This window comes from Urocitellus parryii, chromosome 2, assembly GCF_045843805.1.
Source record: "Urocitellus parryii isolate mUroPar1 chromosome 2, mUroPar1.hap1, whole genome shotgun sequence".
Taxonomy (NCBI): Eukaryota; Metazoa; Chordata; class Mammalia; order Rodentia; family Sciuridae; genus Urocitellus; species Urocitellus parryii.
This window is the reverse complement of record NC_135532.1, coordinates 92,655,809-92,673,984: the sequence shown is the minus strand read 5'-3', so window position 1 is coordinate 92,673,984 and position 18,176 is coordinate 92,655,809. Positions and strand designations below refer to the sequence as shown.

At 50.5% G+C, this 18,176-nt stretch overlaps 1 protein-coding gene across 1 annotated transcript; it reads left to right on the top strand.

Annotated features, from left to right (window-relative positions):
• The first annotated feature begins 2,382 nt into the window (after positions 1 to 2,382).
• Positions 2,383 to 17,131, top strand: Mst1r (macrophage stimulating 1 receptor). The gene is made up of 20 exons (XM_026383904.2): positions 2,383 to 3,618; positions 7,168 to 7,356; positions 7,436 to 7,564; positions 7,730 to 7,900; positions 8,423 to 8,583; positions 8,945 to 9,110; positions 9,219 to 9,355; positions 9,930 to 10,091; positions 10,187 to 10,280; positions 10,441 to 10,650; positions 10,738 to 10,884; positions 10,964 to 11,129; positions 11,295 to 11,396; positions 11,473 to 11,679; positions 12,011 to 12,091; positions 12,221 to 12,402; positions 12,497 to 12,606; positions 12,863 to 13,028; positions 13,442 to 13,578; positions 16,593 to 17,131. The coding sequence occupies exons 1-20, from the start codon at positions 2,383 to 2,385 to the stop codon at positions 16,846 to 16,848; spliced, it is 4,209 nt and encodes a 1,402-aa protein (XP_026239689.2). The 3' UTR covers positions 16,849 to 17,131.
• The last annotated feature ends 1,045 nt before the right edge of the window (positions 17,132 to 18,176 follow it).

Sequence of the window (18,176 nt, the reverse complement as noted above, 5' to 3'; positions counted from 1 at the left end):
AAAAGACAAAACATTTTTCATGAAGCTGGAAGAGTTTATAAGACCTGGGGTTCTCAACCTCCAGAAAAAAGTCTGGCAGTAGAGAGTTGAAGCTGCAGTATGATGGGGTCATACTGTAGTTGGAGAGAAACCTCTGCTGCCACTAAAGTGATCTCTGGATTAGAAAAAGAAACTGGACCCAGTTTTCTGGAACAGTGTTCACAGGAGACCGAAAGCCCAAAGAGGGCAAAGTGCTAGCCACCTTGTTCATGGTGACAAGATGCCAGGGTAATTGGGCAGTTACTAAACCAGTTATGGGCCAGGCATGGTGAGTCTTGGGGGAGCACTTGTACTATTAGCAGACCTTCCCCACTAGCCTTGCCTGCCCCCTTCTGCAGAGCTAACCAAGGAAGAAGGAAGGAAAGGGTGCTTCTGTGAATCCCACTATTGAGATTGTCTGCCTTAGAAGGTCATCCACCATGTGGCCACATGGTGGCAGCAGAGAACCAATAGATGGCACTTCGTTTTTACCCCCTAAAAACCTGTGGGCAGATGATTTAGGAGGGCTTGTGAAGTCTTCTCCCAATCGGTAGAAATCTCTCCCAACATCTGGAGGTGGGATGGACTTCAGGTGGAGAGTATTTCGTTTCAGTTCTGTCCTGCGTGACTATATCTAGATGTGTTGACCATGGAATGCTGGAAGGGTGCCGTGATTTTCACTGGGTGTTTATTCATTTCCGGGCCAATTTGGATCAGGAAGGGAGTGCCTTTTATGTTGCCTTGGGCATGGTATCTTGCACTGGGTGTGACTGCTCTATGTTCCATTTCCTCTCTCAGTCACCAGCTGCTCAAGAAGATCCAACATGGAAGGAGGGAAAATCCTGCCCAGGAAATGGAGAAAGCAAGGAATACTCAAGAGTAAACTGTGCTGGAATGTGTGTAGCACAGTGTGTGGGATCCAGGAGAGGGACCTGGGTCTTGATGGCTCCTTGGGAGAGGTGTTATCTCAGCTTTTAGAGAAGAACAAAAAAAAAAAAAAAGGTGCTGAAAAGAGGAATAGCATTGCAAAGGTCAGGTTAGGAAGGAGGTACAGGCAGTGAGGTGTGCACTGGGTAGGGAGTGGAGGAGGTAGAGCTCCCCAGTCCAGGCTCCTTCCTTACCCAGCTTCCTTACCCACTCCAGAACCACTGATAATATCCCAGAACCACTCTGTGACAGTGATGTTAGGCTTGGACCCCTTCCCTCTAGAGTCCAGGCCTACTGGGCTGAAGGGGCTATCTGGTTATAGATCCCCACCTCCAGTGTTGAGGGAGGCCACTAGCCAAAAGACAGTGCTGAGGTCCAAATGAAGGAGATGGCAAAGCAGAACTAGGATCTAACCACCAATTTACAGACTGGATAGAAAACTCTAGCTAACCATCTAACCAGGACTTTATTCTTATCTCAGAGACTAAAAGGCTTACAGAGCAGATTAGAGAAGCCCTGGGAACCAAAGCCCATCCCTCCCCCCATATCATGGGGCACTAGAGCAGAACCTTTGGGGGGAGTCTTTCCAGAGGTCAGTTTTATGGTTTGTACCCCCTATGGCTTCCACATACTGAGGCTGCAGTGGAGGGACCAGAGGTAGAGTTAAACCTTCACATAGTCTCCTCTGACTCTTATCCAGGGAATGAGTCTCATACCTTAATTCATATGGCCCTGGGTGATCAGGGCACAACCTACTTTCCTCTGACAAGGCTCAGGGCAGGCAACTAAAAAGATTGTCCCTGCCCTTGAAGTGAGGCACTCCACAAGATCCCTGTCTCTTCCCCACACGGTAGGTCCCCCAGATGGGCTATGGGAACCAGTGTCTGAGGGTGTTGCTGTAACATAGCTCCACCAGAACAAAAGAACCAGGTTATCCTATCCACTTTTTACTTAGACATGGTCGGTTGTTGGAGGGATGTAATGGAATGGCTCAGGCCTGCTCTTTTCTCTTCAGGCCACTCCACGCACACCCACCCACAGGCCCCTGAGAAATAGACGCACAAGAGAAAGTGTAGGGCCCAGTGTTGAGAAGAGTCAGATGGGCTGAGAGCCTGGCCTTCAACAAGGCTCCGCCCGTAGCCCCGCCCCCAGCCCCGCCCCCAGCCCAGCCGCACCCGTTCTGCGCCCTCAGGTCGACTTTGCTCCACGCGGTAATTCCATGCCACAGATCCCGCGGCAGGTGAGACGGCTGTTCCTTTCTTTGCTGTGTGTACATTGGTATCAGGTGCTCCGAGTGGAAGGGGTTGGGCTTCACAGAAACCCAGGGTGGCCGTCCAAGAGCTTTCTGACCGTTCCTCAACGCTGATCTCAGCTCAGACCTCTGCTCCCAGCCAAGGCCTGAAACCAGGTATCCCTAAGGGGCTCCAGCTCACCTCGATGGAGCTTCCTCAGCTACTGCCACTGTTCTTCCTGCTGCTGCTGCTATTGCTGCTGACTGCGGTGTCGATGTCATACAGGGACTGGCAGTGTCCTCGCACACCCTACGCTGCTTCCCGCGACTTTGATGTGAAGTATGTAGTGCCCAGCTTCTTTGCTGGCAGCCAGGTACAGGCCTTGGCCACCTATGAGGGCGGCGGGGATGGGAGTGCGGTGTTTGTGGCCACACGCAATCACCTGCATGTGCTTGGGCCTAACCTGCAGTCTATTGAGAGTCTGGCCACTGGCCCTACCGGGGATCCTGGCTGTCAGACATGTGCGGCCTGTGGCCCTGGCCCCCATGGCCCACCAGATGACACAGACACACTGGTGCTGGTTCTGGAGCCGGTGTTGCCAGCACTGGTCAGCTGTGGCTCAAGCCTACAAGGCCGCTGCTTTCTGCATGAGCTGGAGATGCGCGGGACAACCCTGCACCTGGCAGCGCCTATCTGCCTTTTCTCAGCCCATCACAACCGGCCTGAGGATTGTCCGGACTGTGTGGCCAGCCCACTGGGCACCCGTGTGACAGTGGTTGAGCAGGGCCAGGCCTCCTACTTCTATGTGGCATCCTCACTGGATGCAAAGGTGGCTACCAGCTTTAGCCCTGGCTCAGTGTCCATCCGGCGCCTCAAGGCAGATGCCTCAGGATTCGAACCAGGCTTTTCCTCATTGTCAGTGCTGCCAAAATATTTGGACTCCTACCATATAGAATATGTTCATAGCTTCCATGCAGGAGCCTTTGTTTACCTGCTGACTGTTCAGCCTTCCAGTGTGATAGACTCTCCTGGTGCCCTGCAAACCCGCCTGGCACGGCTCAATGCCTTGGAGGCAGATTTGAGTGACTACCGAGAACTGGTCCTTGACTGTCATTTTGCACCTAAACGCCGGCGCCGTGGGGTCCCAGACCGGGAGCAGTCCTACCCGATCCTTCAGGCAGCCCACTCTGCTTCGGTGGGCACCCAACTCGCTGCTGAGCTGAGTATCACCGAGGGCAATGAAGTGCTATTTGGAGTCTTCACCACTGGCAGGAATGGCAGTCCTGGCATGGGTCCCAACTCTGTTGTCTGTGCCTTTCCCATCAACCTGCTGGACACCCTAATTGATGAGGGTGTGGAGCACTGTTGTGAGTCCTCAGTTCATTCTGGCCTCCCACGAGGCCTTGACTTCTTCCAGTCGCCCAGTTTTTGCCCTAACCCGGTAAGCAGAAAGAAGGGGACTTTACCTGTGAACAGTCTGTTGGTGGCTGAACACAGGCTGCTCCCTTCCATCACTGAGAGGACCTGGAGGGGGAGAGCAGGCAGAGAGAAGCATTCTCTTCTACCCAGTTCATGCAGGCTTGGGGTGGTGTGAAAAATCAGCCAAACAAATGCTCCCCTGGAGGCTCATCTTCCAACTATGCTGGATTTATTTTTTGGGGGTGGTGGTGGTACTGAAGATTGAACTCAGGGGCTCTCAACCACTGAGCCACATCCCCAGCCCTATTTTGTATTTTATTTAAAGACAAGGTCTCACTGAGCTGCTTGGCACGTCTCTTTTACTGAGGCTGGCTTTGAACTTGAAATCCTTCTGCCTCAGCCTTCCAAGCTGGTGGGATTACAGGCCTGCACCACTGAACCCAGCCTATGCTAGCTTCTGATACGTCCTCACTGTGTTTTCACCATCTCAGCCATCATGGCTTCTGGTTTTTTTGTTTTGTTTTTTAGGTAGTTTCTTTGGTTACATCAGAATGGGGTTGTATAGTTGTCTCTCTGCCAGCACAGTTCCCAAATTCTGGGTAAAATGATGAACATCCCCCCAATCTGCCCAATCTGCCTCAGACACACACACAGAAAAGTTTGCATAAAGGCACAAATTCTCATACAGGCAGATGCTTACAGATTTTCACAGACTCGGGTTGCTTACCAAACAGTTTTACTTTCCTTATGGGAGCACTTGTTTTGCTCTACTTTCCTAGGGGCGTGGGACAAGAGTTTCTAAAGAACCCCTGACCCCACCATGTTCGGGAAACCTCCTAGGCTTTTGAAGTCAGGGGGTTTGTTGGGAACCTGTATGGCCTGTGTTTCATTAACCCATTCTCTGTAGGGTGATTACAGGAGGACCCTGGACACAGTGAGAAGGCAACTTTGCTCTATAAGGTTCTGGGAGCCTCAACCCAATATTGTGCAATCAACTATAAACATCTGGGGATGAGTAAAGGCCTAGGAGGGGCTTGGAATTGTTTAACCCCATATTTCCTGCTACCATAACTGCCCCAGACAGGAGGTTTCACATCCCATGCTGAAATGGGGGATCCTTCCAACAGACCTTACCCAGGTCTGTCCAGCCACAGAGTCAGGGAGTGAGAATAAAAACAAACAAGACAATCCTTAAAATGCTACTTTGAGTAGCTCAGTGATGAAGTGCTTGCCTAGTATGCATGAGGCCCTGGCTTCAATCTCTAGAGCCACCCCTCTAGATTGGGAGTCCCCTGGGAAAAAAAAAAAACCTGAGAACAAAACCAAAATTAACTCATTAAAGCCACTGAAATAGCACTACCCAGCTGGGCAAAGTGGCCCACACCTGAAATTCCAGCAGCTTGAGAAGCTGAGGCAGGAGGATCACAGATTCAAAGCCAGCTTCAGCAACTTGGTGACAACCTATTTCAAAATTAAAAATAAATAAATAAAAAGTGTGGTGGCACACACCTATTATCCCAGAGGCTCAGGAGGCTGAGGCAAGGAGGATTGTGAGTTCAAAGCCAGCCTCAGCAATTTGGTGATGCCCTAAGCAATTCAGCAAGATCCTGTCTCTAAATAAAATATTTAAAAGGGCTTTGGATATGGCTCAGTGGTTAAGCACCTCTGGGCTCAATCTGTGGTATTAAAAATAAAAATAAACAATTAAATAGATAGAAAGGGCTGGGGATGTGGCTCAGTGCTTAAGCACCCTGGTTCAATCTCCAGTACGGAAGGAAGGAAGGAAGGAAGGAAGGAGGGAGGGAGGACACCCATATGGGTTGGATGGAACATTGGATGAGTGGTCTTCCACCAAGCAGCTGCTCTGAATCTCTGGTCATCCTGGGCCCCTGGCCCTGTTGTGACTCTTTCAATTGACTCCCTTTCCAGCTCCTATTAATGTCCTGAAGGTGAGAGAACTTTAATCCAGTGTGAGGAGAGGAAATCGTTAGTCTCTCTCCCTTAGCTGAGTACATCTGGATGGAGAGTCCCTATGGGTGATACTTCTTGTCTGGGCTGGAAAGCCCTCCCTGGTCCCATCTTCTTTCTTCCGGGAAGTGAAAACCTCTCCACAATGTAGCTAGCTAGGGTCAGTGGGTTAGAATACACCCAGCATCTAGTAACTAGGCAGTGCCAGGCACTAGTAGGACCAATATTGAGCCCTACCCACAGACTTCCCAGGCTCCCAGGAGGTGTGTAGCCAGTATTTGTTCAATGATACTAGGCTTGCAGCCTCTGGGGCAGCACCCACTTTGTACCTCAGGGCTTGTGCCTACCCTCCATGGTTTTAGGTAGAGTGTGGGTTCTCCATGGGGCACTGGACACTTAGGGCAAGTGTTTTCAGGAGCTGGGGGCCCCTAGTCAAGCCTATGACCCAAAGGTAAGTTCTTGGATCTACAGACAAGTAAACAGGGGTGTGGCCCTGGCTGAGCTGGGGCTTCTTTTCAACTCCAGAGCCCCACCTGTCTTTGAGTCATTCTGGAAACACCTGGCAGGCTTCTGGCTAGGGCCAGGCCCCTTTCCTTCTCAAGGAAAGACAAAGTCTCAGTCCCTACATACACAGGCTACAGACTAGGGTATATGGACTTTCTAGGCCCAGTTCTGCACCTACTCTTATTCCCAAGACTCTTGCTTAACAGTGAGGTATCAGAAAGGTGGTCTGATGGAGACTTCCAAGGCTTCTGCTTTAAAGAATGTCCTCAGGGCTGGCAAGGGAGAATCATAAGCACCTGGGGCTAGCCACTGGGCTTTGCCTATACTTCAAACCCAGCCCCAATACTTTAAATTCATATACTGGCTTCCTACTTTCCCAGAAGCTTTCATGGTCCTGCCCTAGAAAGTGCAGCCTTCAAATCACCTTCTTGCTAAGAGCATGAGAGAGTTAATGTCTCCCAGCTTCTGGGGCCCAGCTTGGCACCCAAGCCATAGGGCCTTGGTTTATTCCCTCTGTACAGAGGAAGTGAGAGATACAGGAGGACCTTTAGAGTCTCCAGGAGAAGGACCATATTACCAACCTTGTGCTGGCCAATTAACCTCAGAGTTCAACCCCTCATGTGAGTGGAGAAACTTAAGCTCAGTCAGGGTTTCCTGAAGTGCACTTGCAGAGGCACAGCAGAGCCAGCAGGGGGTGGGAGAGAACTCTGGGTAAGAGCACAGGCTTCCACCATGGTTCCTCTCCTGTGGTGTTTTGCAGCCTTGGACAAGTGGCCAACCCTCTCTGAGTTTGATTCTACTTTACAGGTGGTTGTGAGGATGTAGTGGGATTGATTCTCTAAGACCAATAAGTGCCAGAATGGACATGGCAAAGTCGGGGAGAGCTGACCTTCCTGCCTGGGCTTCCTTCTTTCCCTGCCCTTGCTACCTCCAAGAGCCCTGTGGGGGAAGTAAGGGCAGATAACCGGCAAGCCCAGGGTGTCTCTCATCAGGGAAGGTGAGGGGTGGGAGCTTGGGGCTGCTGTGATCACCGACTGAGGTCCCAAAAGGTCAGTGCACAGGGCTAAATTCTAACTCTCTCTTCCCTGACACTCCTCAGCCTGTCCTGGAAGCTTCTAGCCCCAACATCAGCTGCCACCACTTCCCTCTGCTGGTCAGCCGCAGGTTCCCACGTGTGGATCTATTCAATGGGCTGTTAGGATCAGTGCAGGTCACTGCACTTTATGTGACACGCCTTGACAATGTCACAGTGGCCCACATGGGCACATCTGATGGGCGTATCCTACAGGTAAGTCTCTCACTCCACAACCCCTTGGCCCTTTGTTCCTGTCTCCATGCTTATTTTTCTCACAGTTGACTTGTCCCAGGTGGAGCTAGTCAGATCACTCAACTACTTGCTGTATGTATCCAACTTCTCATTGAGTAACAATGGACAGTCCATCCATCGAGATATCAAACGCCTTGGAGACCACCTACTTTTTGCCTCTGGGGACCAGGTGAGGTGGGCATGGTCAGAGTCTAGAATCACAGCCTTTCTATTCATTCCCGGGAGGCATTGACATTCAGGTCTCACCACCCCAGTCTACAATGGGAATAGGAGGGTCTATGGGGCCCAGTTCCTTTCTCCAGTCATCCCTAAACTGCCTATTTGTCACCTCAAGGTCTTCCAGGTACCTATCCGGGGGCCTGGCTGCCACCATTTCCTCACTTGTAGGCGTTGCCTACAAGCACAGCATTTCATGGGCTGTGGCTGGTGTGGGAACATGTGCGGCAGGCAGAAGGAGTGTCCCGGCTCCTGGCAACAAGATCACTGTCCACCTGTGCTTACCAAGGTACAACATCCCTAAAGATAAGCAGGGCCTGAAGTGGGGTCAGCAAATTTTGACCATGATCTTGCTCAGGCCCCAAATGTCTGCAGATCTCCAAGGAGGGCATTCTTGGCAAAGGGATGAACATGCAAAGACTTGGTAGGCAAGAAAAATGCTTGAATGAGCTGGGTGCAGTGGCACACATCTATAATCCCAGTGGCTCAGAAGGCTGAGGCAGGAGAATTGTAAGTTCAAAGCCAGACTCAGCAACAAAGCACAGCCCTAAGCAACTTAGCGAGATCCTGAGTCAAAATAATAAAATAAAAAGGGTTGAGGGTGTGGTTCAGTGGTTAAGCACCCTGGATTCAATCCCTGATACTGAAGGGAAAAAAAAAAAAAACTTTGAATGAGGATTAGCAAGTGACCCAGAATGACTGAAGTATGGGGCAAACAAGGGATATGGCAGGGAACTCTAGCAGAAGAAGATGAGGCTGAGAGAAATCAAATCTGCACAAGAATTCAGTCTCTTTGTTCCTCCCACTTCAGTTTTACCCTGACAGTGGACCCCTAAGGGGCAGCACAAAGCTGACCCTGTGTGGCTCTAACTTCTACCTGCATCCTACTGGTCTTATACCTGAGGGAACACATCAGGTCACTGTGGGCCAAAGTCCCTGCCACCTGCTGCCTAAGGACACCTCAAACCTCAGGTACAAGCCAGCCCTACCTTCTCTATCCCCGATGGGAGCAACCAAGTAACCCTTTTCCTGTGAGACCCTGTCTTTTGCTTATTAGGAATAAGGGGGTATGGGGTAAGCTGCAATGGGTCTGGTTGCTTTGTGTCTAGGGAGAAATCTCTATCCTGTTTTAAACTTGCATGTGCCTACCCATTGGTTTAGTCATGGACTAGGCAAAGTTAGTCCCTGCCCCATGCAATCTTACCTGCCCTAGAGAAAGGCATGGGTGGAGAATCACCATCCTCAGGCTCAGAGGAACCCTGTTACTGGTAGTGGGTATACAGGCAGGTCTGTGTGATTCCTGGCTGACCTCAAGGGTCCCCTGGCATCCTAGTCCAGTGCCCCGGAAGGACTTTGTAGAGGAACTTGAGTGTGAGCTGGACCCCTTGGGCACACAGGCAGCAGGAACTACCAACATCAGCCTTATCGTGACTAATATGCCACGGGGAAAGCACTTCCAGGTAGAAGGCATCTCCATGCTGGAAGGCTTCTCTTTTGTGGTAAGGACATTTTGCCCTATCTATGCCTTTGTCCAGTGGGTGGTACCAGAAGGGAAGGGCTTGGAGTGGGAATCCTGTTCCAGCTAAGCCACCTCTATGCCCACTTAGGAGCCAGTGCTGAAAAGAGTACAACCCCTGTTTGGCCCACGGGCAGGGGGCACCTGTCTCACTCTTGAAGGCCAGGGCCTGTCTGTAGGCACCAGCCGGGCTGTGTTGGTCAATGGAACCCAATGCCAGCTGAAACGGTAAGGGTTATCAGGCAAGGTGATGGGAGGTCACAGGGACTCATCCAGGGGAGCCAGCAGGTGGGGTCCTAAATCTTGTCTGGGTGGAGAGAAGAGAGCTCAGTCACATGGTCAGTTTGGAGGACAGTTTCAGGAATAAGGATCTGCTGCCCCCTCCATCCCAGAGGCAAAAGAGCCTATCATTGGGATTAGGGATGTAGCTCAATTATAGAACATTTGTTCCTTTGTAGAGGAATTTGAGTGTGAGCTGGACCCCTTGGGCATACAGGCATATAGTCCCTGAGTTTGATTCCCCAACACTACCAAAGAGAGAGAGAGAGAGTGAGAAAGCAAGAGCACGCGCATGCTAATGAGTCTATCAGAGTCTATTAGTTCCGGTTAATAGCCTTGTTTCCTCCCTGCCCTTTTGGAAGTCTTATTGGGACCAACTCATCTTCAGACAGATCCATGGAGGGTGTGGGCACGTGGGGGAGACAATCAACAGAGGAACTAGGAGGGATTAGTAGACCCTGAAGGAGGTAAGCCTGTCTGTCATAAGGGGGGTACCCCTGAGCCCAATCCCTCATTCCTACAGGGTCAGCCAGGGGCAGATTTTATGTGCCACACCCCCTGGGGCTGCCACGGCCAGAGTACCCCTTCGCCTGCAGGTGGGAGGTGCTGAGGTGCCTGGCTCCTGGACCTTCCACTACCAGGAAGACCCCATTGTGCTGAACATCAGCCCTAACTGTGGATACCCGTAAGTGCTACTTCTTTGCTCAAATTGGCCTCTGAGGAATGAGGGAGCCAGGTTTGGAAAGTACCCCAAACTCACCATCCTGCTGTCTTTCACAGAGGCTCCCATGTCACTATCCATGGCCAGTATCTGACTTCAGCATGGCACTTAGTGCTATCATTCCATGATGGGCAAGGAACAGTGGAGAACAGGGTGAGTGTCTGCTAGACTGGAAGGAGAAAGGCTGAACCAATCCCTTGAGCTCCAGTCCTATGCCACCAGTAGTTGAAAACTAGCGCTGGGCTGGGCTGACGAGACTGGGGCAGCCATAAGTGGGGCACCTGCCTAACCATTCTCATGTGCATCCCAACAGTGTGAGGGGCAATTTCCAGAGCAGCATCAATGCCGCCTGCCTGAATATGTGGTCCGAGGCCACCAGGAGTGGGTAACAGGAAATCTGAGTGCCTGGGGGGATGGAGCTGCTGGCTTCACACTGCCAGGCTTTCGCTTCCTACCCCCACCCAGTCTACCCAGTGCTGAACTAGCCCCACTGAAGCCTGAAGAGCATACTATTAAGTTTGAGGTAGGTGTGGAGGATGGGGAAGGGATAGTGGGAGATTAGGAGGTGGGGGGCTGGGCCACTGGTTTGTCCTCATGACTGTCTCTGCAGTATATTGGGTTGGGTGCTGTGGCTGACTGCGTGAGTGTGAACGTGACCGTGGGTGGTGAGAGCTGCCAGCACGAGTTCCGGGGGGACGTGGTGGTCTGTCCCCTGCCCACCTACCTACAACTTGGCAAGGATGGAGCCCCACTGCAGGTAGGCAGTTCTGCTAGTCTTCCACAGGAAACATGGGTTGAGTGTCTAAGGCTGGGCCTGAGATATCATCTGCTCCCAGGTTTGCGTGGATGGTGAGTGTCACATCCTTGGCAGAGTGGTGCAGCCAGGCCCAAAAGGGGTCCCACAGAACACACTCCTTATTGTCTTGCTCGCCTTGCTGTTGCTCATGGCTTCAATGGCCACTGTGCTAGTTTTCAACTACTGGTGGCGGAGGAAACAATTGGGTGAGTTCCCCATTTCAATCCTGACTTAGCCCTTACTCCCAAATAGTGGCATCTCCAAGCCCCCACCTCTGCTGCCCAGATCTTGGGGGTCTCCCATACTTCCCTGTTGGGGTCAGCTACCAGGAGCTTGGAAAAAGCTGACTACTATAGGTTGTCTTTCCACAGTTCTTTCTCCCAACCTCGACGACCTGGCATCCCTGGACCGGACCAATGGACCCACGCTCCTGCCTATGCTCCACTTAGGCTCTGACTATAGACATGGCCCTGGTGAGATGGAGGAGGAGATAGAAGCTAGGGCCACCCCTTCCCCACAAACCTATCTCTCATTCCCTTTCCCCCACAGAACTCTCTGCTATTGATAGTCCTGATTCTACCACTCGGGTCCATGCAGAATCCTTTTTGGACAACAGGGATGGGTCCTGTGTCCCGCTGCTGCGGACAGAGTCCATTAAGCTCAGGGACCTGGACTCTGCACTCCTGGCTGAGGTCAAGGATGTACTGATCCCCCATGAGCGTGTAATCACCCACAGTGATCGAGTCATTGGCAAAGGTATGAAAGCCAGGTAGGGCTAGGGCAGAGGAGTCCTGAGATGACATGGGCTCTGCTCTGCTTTCTCACCAACCTGTGTCACCTTGAGTATACCATTTAACTTCTCTGAGCCTCCATTTGCTCATCTGTAAAATGAGGATTAGGAAAAAATCCTAATTTTCAGTGGGTTCTGGAGTGGGCATGGGAGAGCTTCAGGCTCTGCCATCATGTGGCTGCTGCTTATTTTTAATGTCAGATTGGCCTGTTTGTTGGTCTGAGGTCTGGTTGCCAATGAAAGGGAGTGCTGTTAGCTTGGGCACTGGGAACCCTCTCACCATCACCCTCTCATAAGGCCACTTTGGAGTTGTCTACCATGGAGAGTACACAGATGAGGCTCAGAATCGTATCCACTGTGCCATCAAGTCGCTGAATCGTAAGTGTGGTAAAGGTTGGATGGGCAGGGAGAGGAGCCCCAGAGTAGGAGGGTCTTTCTTCCTGCTGTGTTGGCATCTAAGTGATCCCGAGCAGGAGACTACTGGGCCTGACCCAAGCCATTCTACAGGCATCACAGAGGTTCAGGAAGTAGAAGCCTTCTTGCGAGAGGGACTGCTCATGCGTGGCCTGCACCATCCAAATGTTCTGGCTCTCATTGGTATCATGCTGCCACCTGAGGGGCTGCCCCGTGTGCTGTTGCCCTATATGCGCCATGGAGACCTGCTTCAGTTCATCCGGTCACCTCAGCGGGTCAGTGCTCAGCTGCCCTAGGGGGCAGGGCTTTGGGCAGCATCTACAAATGGAACTATTCTGCTCTTGCTCACCAAATACTCTTTGCCCCCAGAACCCCACTGTGAAGGACCTCATCAGCTTTGGCCTGCAGGTAGCCCGAGGCATGGAGTACCTATCAGAGCAGAAGTTTGTACACAGGGACCTGGCTGCTCGGAACTGCATGTGAGCTGCAGCTGGGGTGAAGCAAAGGTTCAGGGCATGAGAGTGTGCAGCTGCACAAGGCCACCTCAGGGAAGAGCCCACTCCAGGCTTTGCTGTGAAGCCCTGGGCATGTCCTTCCTGGTCTGGACTTTTTTTTTTTGTCTGCCCAGTGCAGATTTGAACTGGATAGTGGGGCTCTGAAATTCTGTAAGGCCCTGGAACAGATAGATTCAAAGCCTGGTGGGAGTCAGTTCTAAGTGTGATTTCCCCCTCCCAGGCTGGATGAATCATTCACAGTAAAGGTGGCTGACTTTGGTCTGGCCCGTGATGTCCTGGACAAGGAGTACTACAGTGTTCAGCAGCAACGCCACGCTCGCTTACCTGTCAAGTGGATGGCATTGGAAAGCCTTCAGACCTATCGATTTACCACCAAGTCTGATGTGGTGAGGCCTCATGTGCCCTAGGTCCTTGGGGCCTCCATGTCCTGAGCACTTGGGCTTTTCCCATTCAGCTCTACCTGATTCAAGCCTAGGGAATTCCCAGGTTGGGCAACCCTCACAGCTCATTTGTTCACCTCTTGGACAGATGTGAGATAGAATCTGACAACCAGCAGGGCAAGAAGAGGCTGTAAATTCATTGGCTTTGACAATTCAGAGCTTGCCCAGCTCCAACTCTAGGAAGTCTGAGGTGGTGGGAGACGGAAGGGGACACACCTTTTGTGGTTTTGAGAAATAAGCTCCAAGTAGAGGGTGGGTCCTATATTTCTAGCTGAAGGATTCTGGGAGGTAGAGGAGGGAACCCATCTGCCTCCATTTTGGGATGAGAGTTGAGTGCCCTCTCCTCTTCCCTCCCACAGTGGTCATTTGGTGTGCTGTTGTGGGAACTGCTGACACGGGGTGCCCCACCATACCCCCACATTGACCCTTTTGACCTCATTCATTTCCTGGCCCAGGGTCGGCGTCTGCCCCAGCCTGAGTATTGTCCCAATTCTCTGTGAGTATGTGGAACTGGCAATGAGGTGGAAGCTGTGCTCCAGAGATGGGGGTGGAGAGGAGGAGACAGTTTCTACTTGGCTTTCTGACTGACTTTCTGGAAAGGGATCCTCTCTGGGCCTCAGTTTCCTTATCTATGGACTGGTCCCACCCCCATGCAGAGCAGAATGCTGAAAGGACCTCACAGTTGCCATGGTAACAGCATTCCAATTCAGTCTGGGTTGAGGCCAGTGGTTTGGTTTCCCTGCTCTTCTCCCCGCTTTCCTGCCAAGGGGGCTTGTTTTCCATCTTTTCCACTCACTTAACCTTCAGGCTCCTACACTGGCCCCTCTGCGTCTCCAGATTAGGGATTTTTTGGTTGTTTTTTTTTTTTTTTTTTTTTTTTTTCACTCAATCTAGTTTCAGATTCCTCATTCCCAGAGGGATGGCAGCAGCTGTGTTGTCATCAGTGCCTACAGGGTGGGTTTGGCTCCCTAAGCAACAGGCATGTCTCAGCTATGTTCAGATCTATGTGGTTAGAACAGGAAGAACCAGACCCCAGGTGAAAGGCATTGACAAATCCTGTTCCAGGCTGGGCTCCAGAAAGGGTGTGAGTAGCCCTTCCTCACAGTTCTTGAGCTTGACTTTTTTTTTTTTTTTTTTTTTGATGCTAGGGGCTGGGAGGTTGAACCCAGGGGTGCTTAACCACTGGGCCACATCCCCAGCACTTTTTATTTTTTATTTTAAGCTATCTGAGTTGCTTAGGGCCTCACTAAGTTATTGAGGCTGGCTTTGGACTTGTGATCTTCCTGTCTCAGCCTCCTGAGTTGCTGGGATTACAGGCACGTGTCACCATGCCTCACTGGGCTTGATCTTTATTATCCACTGCACTAAGGCATTTGGTTTGAAGTAAGGGAAGTTATCTCACTGCCTACTTGCATCTGGGGTGGCTTGCCTGAACACACTCAGGTAGAGATTTCTCTACAAGTTTTCTTTGATAGGTTGCAGTGAGGGAAGCAGAACTGGACAGACACAGGAGAGATTACATGCAACCCATCCATGGGACTGCTTGAGCTGGAATGGCCATTCAGAATTTTCTGAAATTGAAACCAAGGGCCAGATCTTTGTACAAGGCACTAATTAATACTGGACACAGGCTGCCTGATGAGGGGGTGTGAGCTTGGGAGAGGCATTTCTTTTCTGTTTAGATCAGTTCCTAGGGAGGGCGTAAGCCAAGAGTCATCTGCAGATAGCACTTCCAGCCTCTAGAAGAATGAAGGGGAGCTGGGTGGCACACCACAGTGTCTTCTACACTAAGGCAAGCCCTTTTTCCTCACTGGGCCTCAATTTACTCATCTGTAATTTACTCATCTGTGACGTGGGGATGATGACAGTACCATTCTTAAAGGTATATATATATATACCTTTAAGAATATATATATATATAATATATATATATATATATATTTGTATATGTATATATTTGTATATATATTTGTGTGTATATATTTGTGTGTATGTGTGTGTGTGTGTGTATATATATATATATATATATTTGTATATGGTGCTGAGAATTGAACCCAGTGCCTCACTCATGCTAGGCAAGTTCTCTACCACTGAGCCACAACCCCAGCCCCAACAGTACCACTCTTATAAAGAATCTGAGACATATATGAGATGCTATGTGTAGGGCACTTAGACTACCATTTAAAGCAAGGATGACTTCCCCCAAATAATGAGGCATGCTCTGAGACTGACCCATCAGATAAACCCTTACTGCAGAACAATGGTGCCCAAATACTGTTGCTGTCCCAAATACTCCTCTTTCAAGACTTTTTTTTTTCCTGCAGTGCCTGGGAGATTGAACCCAGGGTCTTGTGCATGCAAGGCAAGCACTCTACCAACTGAGCTATATCCCCAGTCCTCTTTCAGGATTTTTAATCTCCATTTTACTTCCTTCCTAGAAGATTTGTGAAAGCCAGTCACAATGGCACATGCCTGTAATTACAGCTTTTCAATAGGCTGAGACCAGAGGATGACAAATTTGAGGCCAATCTGGTCAAATTAGCAAGAATGTTTCTCAGATATGAGCTGGGGAGCCAGGCACTATGGCTCATACCTGTAACCCCAGCAATTTGGGAGGCTGAGGCAAGAGGATTGCAAGTTCAAGGCCAATCTAGGCAATTTAGCAAGAACCTGTCTCAAAAACCACAAAAAGGCTGGGACCAGGCACAGTGGCACATGTCTGTAATCCCAGTGACTTGGGAGGCTGAGGAATGAGGATTGCAAGTTCGAGGCCAGCCTCTACAATTTAGTGAGAGCCTGTCTCAAAAATAAAAAGGGCTGGCCAAGTATGGTGGTCTATGCTTGTTATCACAGCAGTTCAGGAGGCTGAGGCAGGAGATCTTGAGTTCAAAGCCAGCCTCGGCAAAAGCAAGGCATTAAGCAACTCAGTGAGATCCTGTCTCTAAATAAAATAGAAAATAGGGATGGGGATATGGCTCAGTTGTCAAATGCCTCTGGATTCAATCCCTGGTACCCCCCAAAATAAAAAGTAAAATAAATAGGGCTAATGGTGTTGCTTAGGGGTAGAGCACCCTGGGTTCAATCCTCAATCCTAATTACTTGCAATCAGTCAGTCAGTCAATCAATGCATCTGAAGATAATCATGAGAATTTGTGAGGTGGCCCTAGCTAAGCATTTCACAGGCACTCTTGCCCTGTGCCCCTACTTCTCTATGAACAGAGGAGAACTCAGAGTTATAGAAAGGCCTTGCTAAATTGCCTAAGATCATATATCCCAGTCTACAGGCACCAAAGCTCTTAACCTCTGAAACAGGGTGGCCCTTTGCCAGGATGGGAAGGTAGGACTGCAGCAGTAATCATAGTGATGAAAAGAACTGCCCCCGACTGGGCAAGGACAGTAGGCCCTGTCACATGTCCTTTTCTCTGGCCTGACGGGGTTTAACTGCAGGTGGGCTGTGCATTTTCCCTGGGTAGGGGTGACCCTGCCTTTGACATTACCCTTCTCTTACAGGTATCAAGTAATGCAACAATGCTGGGAGGTGGACCCGGCAGCACGACCTACCTTTGGAGCACTAGTGGTGGAAGTAGAACAGGTAGTGGCCTCACTGCTTGGGGACCACTATGTGCAGCTGTCTGCAGCCTATGTGAATCTGGGTCCCTGTGCATTGGATGAGGTGAATGTGCTTCCAGAACAGCTACAATCCCCACCTGTGCACAGGAGCATGTTGAGGCCCCGGCCCCTCTCAGAGCCACCTTTGCCCACTTGACCTAATCCCTGAGAAGTTCCACAGGGGCTGGACCTGCTTAGCAGCTTTGAGCCTAATCCCAAGCTGCCTCTGGTCCATTCCAGGCCAGAGAGCATTGAACCTCCACCTTGTCTCTACCCTTTAACCTTCTAAGACCATGAGAGGGGAATAAGACACATTAGGTCCCTCCCTCAACAGAGTGAGCCAGTGAGGAAGATCCTTCTATAGCATGTATTTATGGAGTGCCTGTTGTATATCCTGACTGCTGGGCACATAGACTCAGCAGTGTCCACAGAGACACTAGTCCTTGAAGTAAAAAAAATAAATGCATATTCAAATACAAATTATGGTAAATGCTGTGAATGAAAAATAGGAAGCTGATATGAGGGAGAAGAGGACTGCTTTAGATAGAAGTGAGAGAAGTCTCCTAAGAGGTGATATTTTTGCTGAGACCTTATCAAGTGGGGAATATCAGCCAGAAGCAGAGTTGGGGGGAAAAGAATTTTGGGTAATGTGAGTAGTATACACAAAGACCCTTCAACTTGAAAGGGGCTGGTCAGCCAGAAGGCTCTAGAAGCAATGGAGGTTAAGCAAGCACTGGGGGCTAAAAGCAAGGCACAGATCAGATTACTAGAGACTACTAAATGGACTAAGGGGGTGAGTTGAGTACACAAGCATGCAGCAGCTAGTATGATTTCTTCCATGGCTCAGGTTGCCTGCACCCCACCCCACCCCAGCACTTCTTCAGGGTCCCATTCTACATCTGCAGTACAACCCACCATATACATACACATAGTCAGGACATGGAGACTTGCCCACTTCCCAAACCTGCCAGCATTGTGCTTGCAACCTTGAGAAAGAAGAACCAGCAGAGAGGCCTGGGCTCCACACTATCAAGGAGCCAACTTTGAAGCACAAACTGCCCAAGCTATTTATACTCCTCAAGGCCACTACACAATAGCCACTAGAGGGGCATGTTCCTCTAGAAGTTGTTCCTCCTCCTCCTGCTCCTCCCCGATGCCCTGACTGCTGAACAGACAGCTGGGCCCAGTTTCAGGGAGCTGGAGTACCAGGGTGTCTGGTCTCAGGTTATAGATCACGTTACTTAGGACCCTAGATCACCCTAAGGGCTGGGGAAGCTCCCCTCTTTGTACCCCCAGCTCTGTGCCCTGTCACACATGGAACCCTGGTTTGGGTCAGGAGCTCCCTGTTAAGTTCTGGTCCTTGGAATAAGAACCTCAGGCCAGAGACTCAGACCTAGGGACCTGAAGGACCCTGAGGATAGGTTGGTAAGTTGCAAAATGGGACTCTTCTGCTGGAATGCAGGGGCCCAAAAATGAGGGGCTTTT

Excerpts from the sequence above, each read along its gene's own strand:
- Mst1r (XM_026383904.2), top strand. The coding sequence starts at position 2,383 with ATGGAGCTTCCTCAGCTACTGCCACTGTTCTTCCTGCTGCTGCTGCTA. Across the intron at positions 7,901-8,422 it reads GTCCACCTGTGCTTACCAAG|TTTTACCCTGACAGTGGACC; the intron begins GTACAACATCCC and ends CTCCCACTTCAG. Across the intron at positions 10,885-10,963 it reads AGGATGGAGCCCCACTGCAG|GTTTGCGTGGATGGTGAGTG; the intron begins GTAGGCAGTTCT and ends ATCTGCTCCCAG.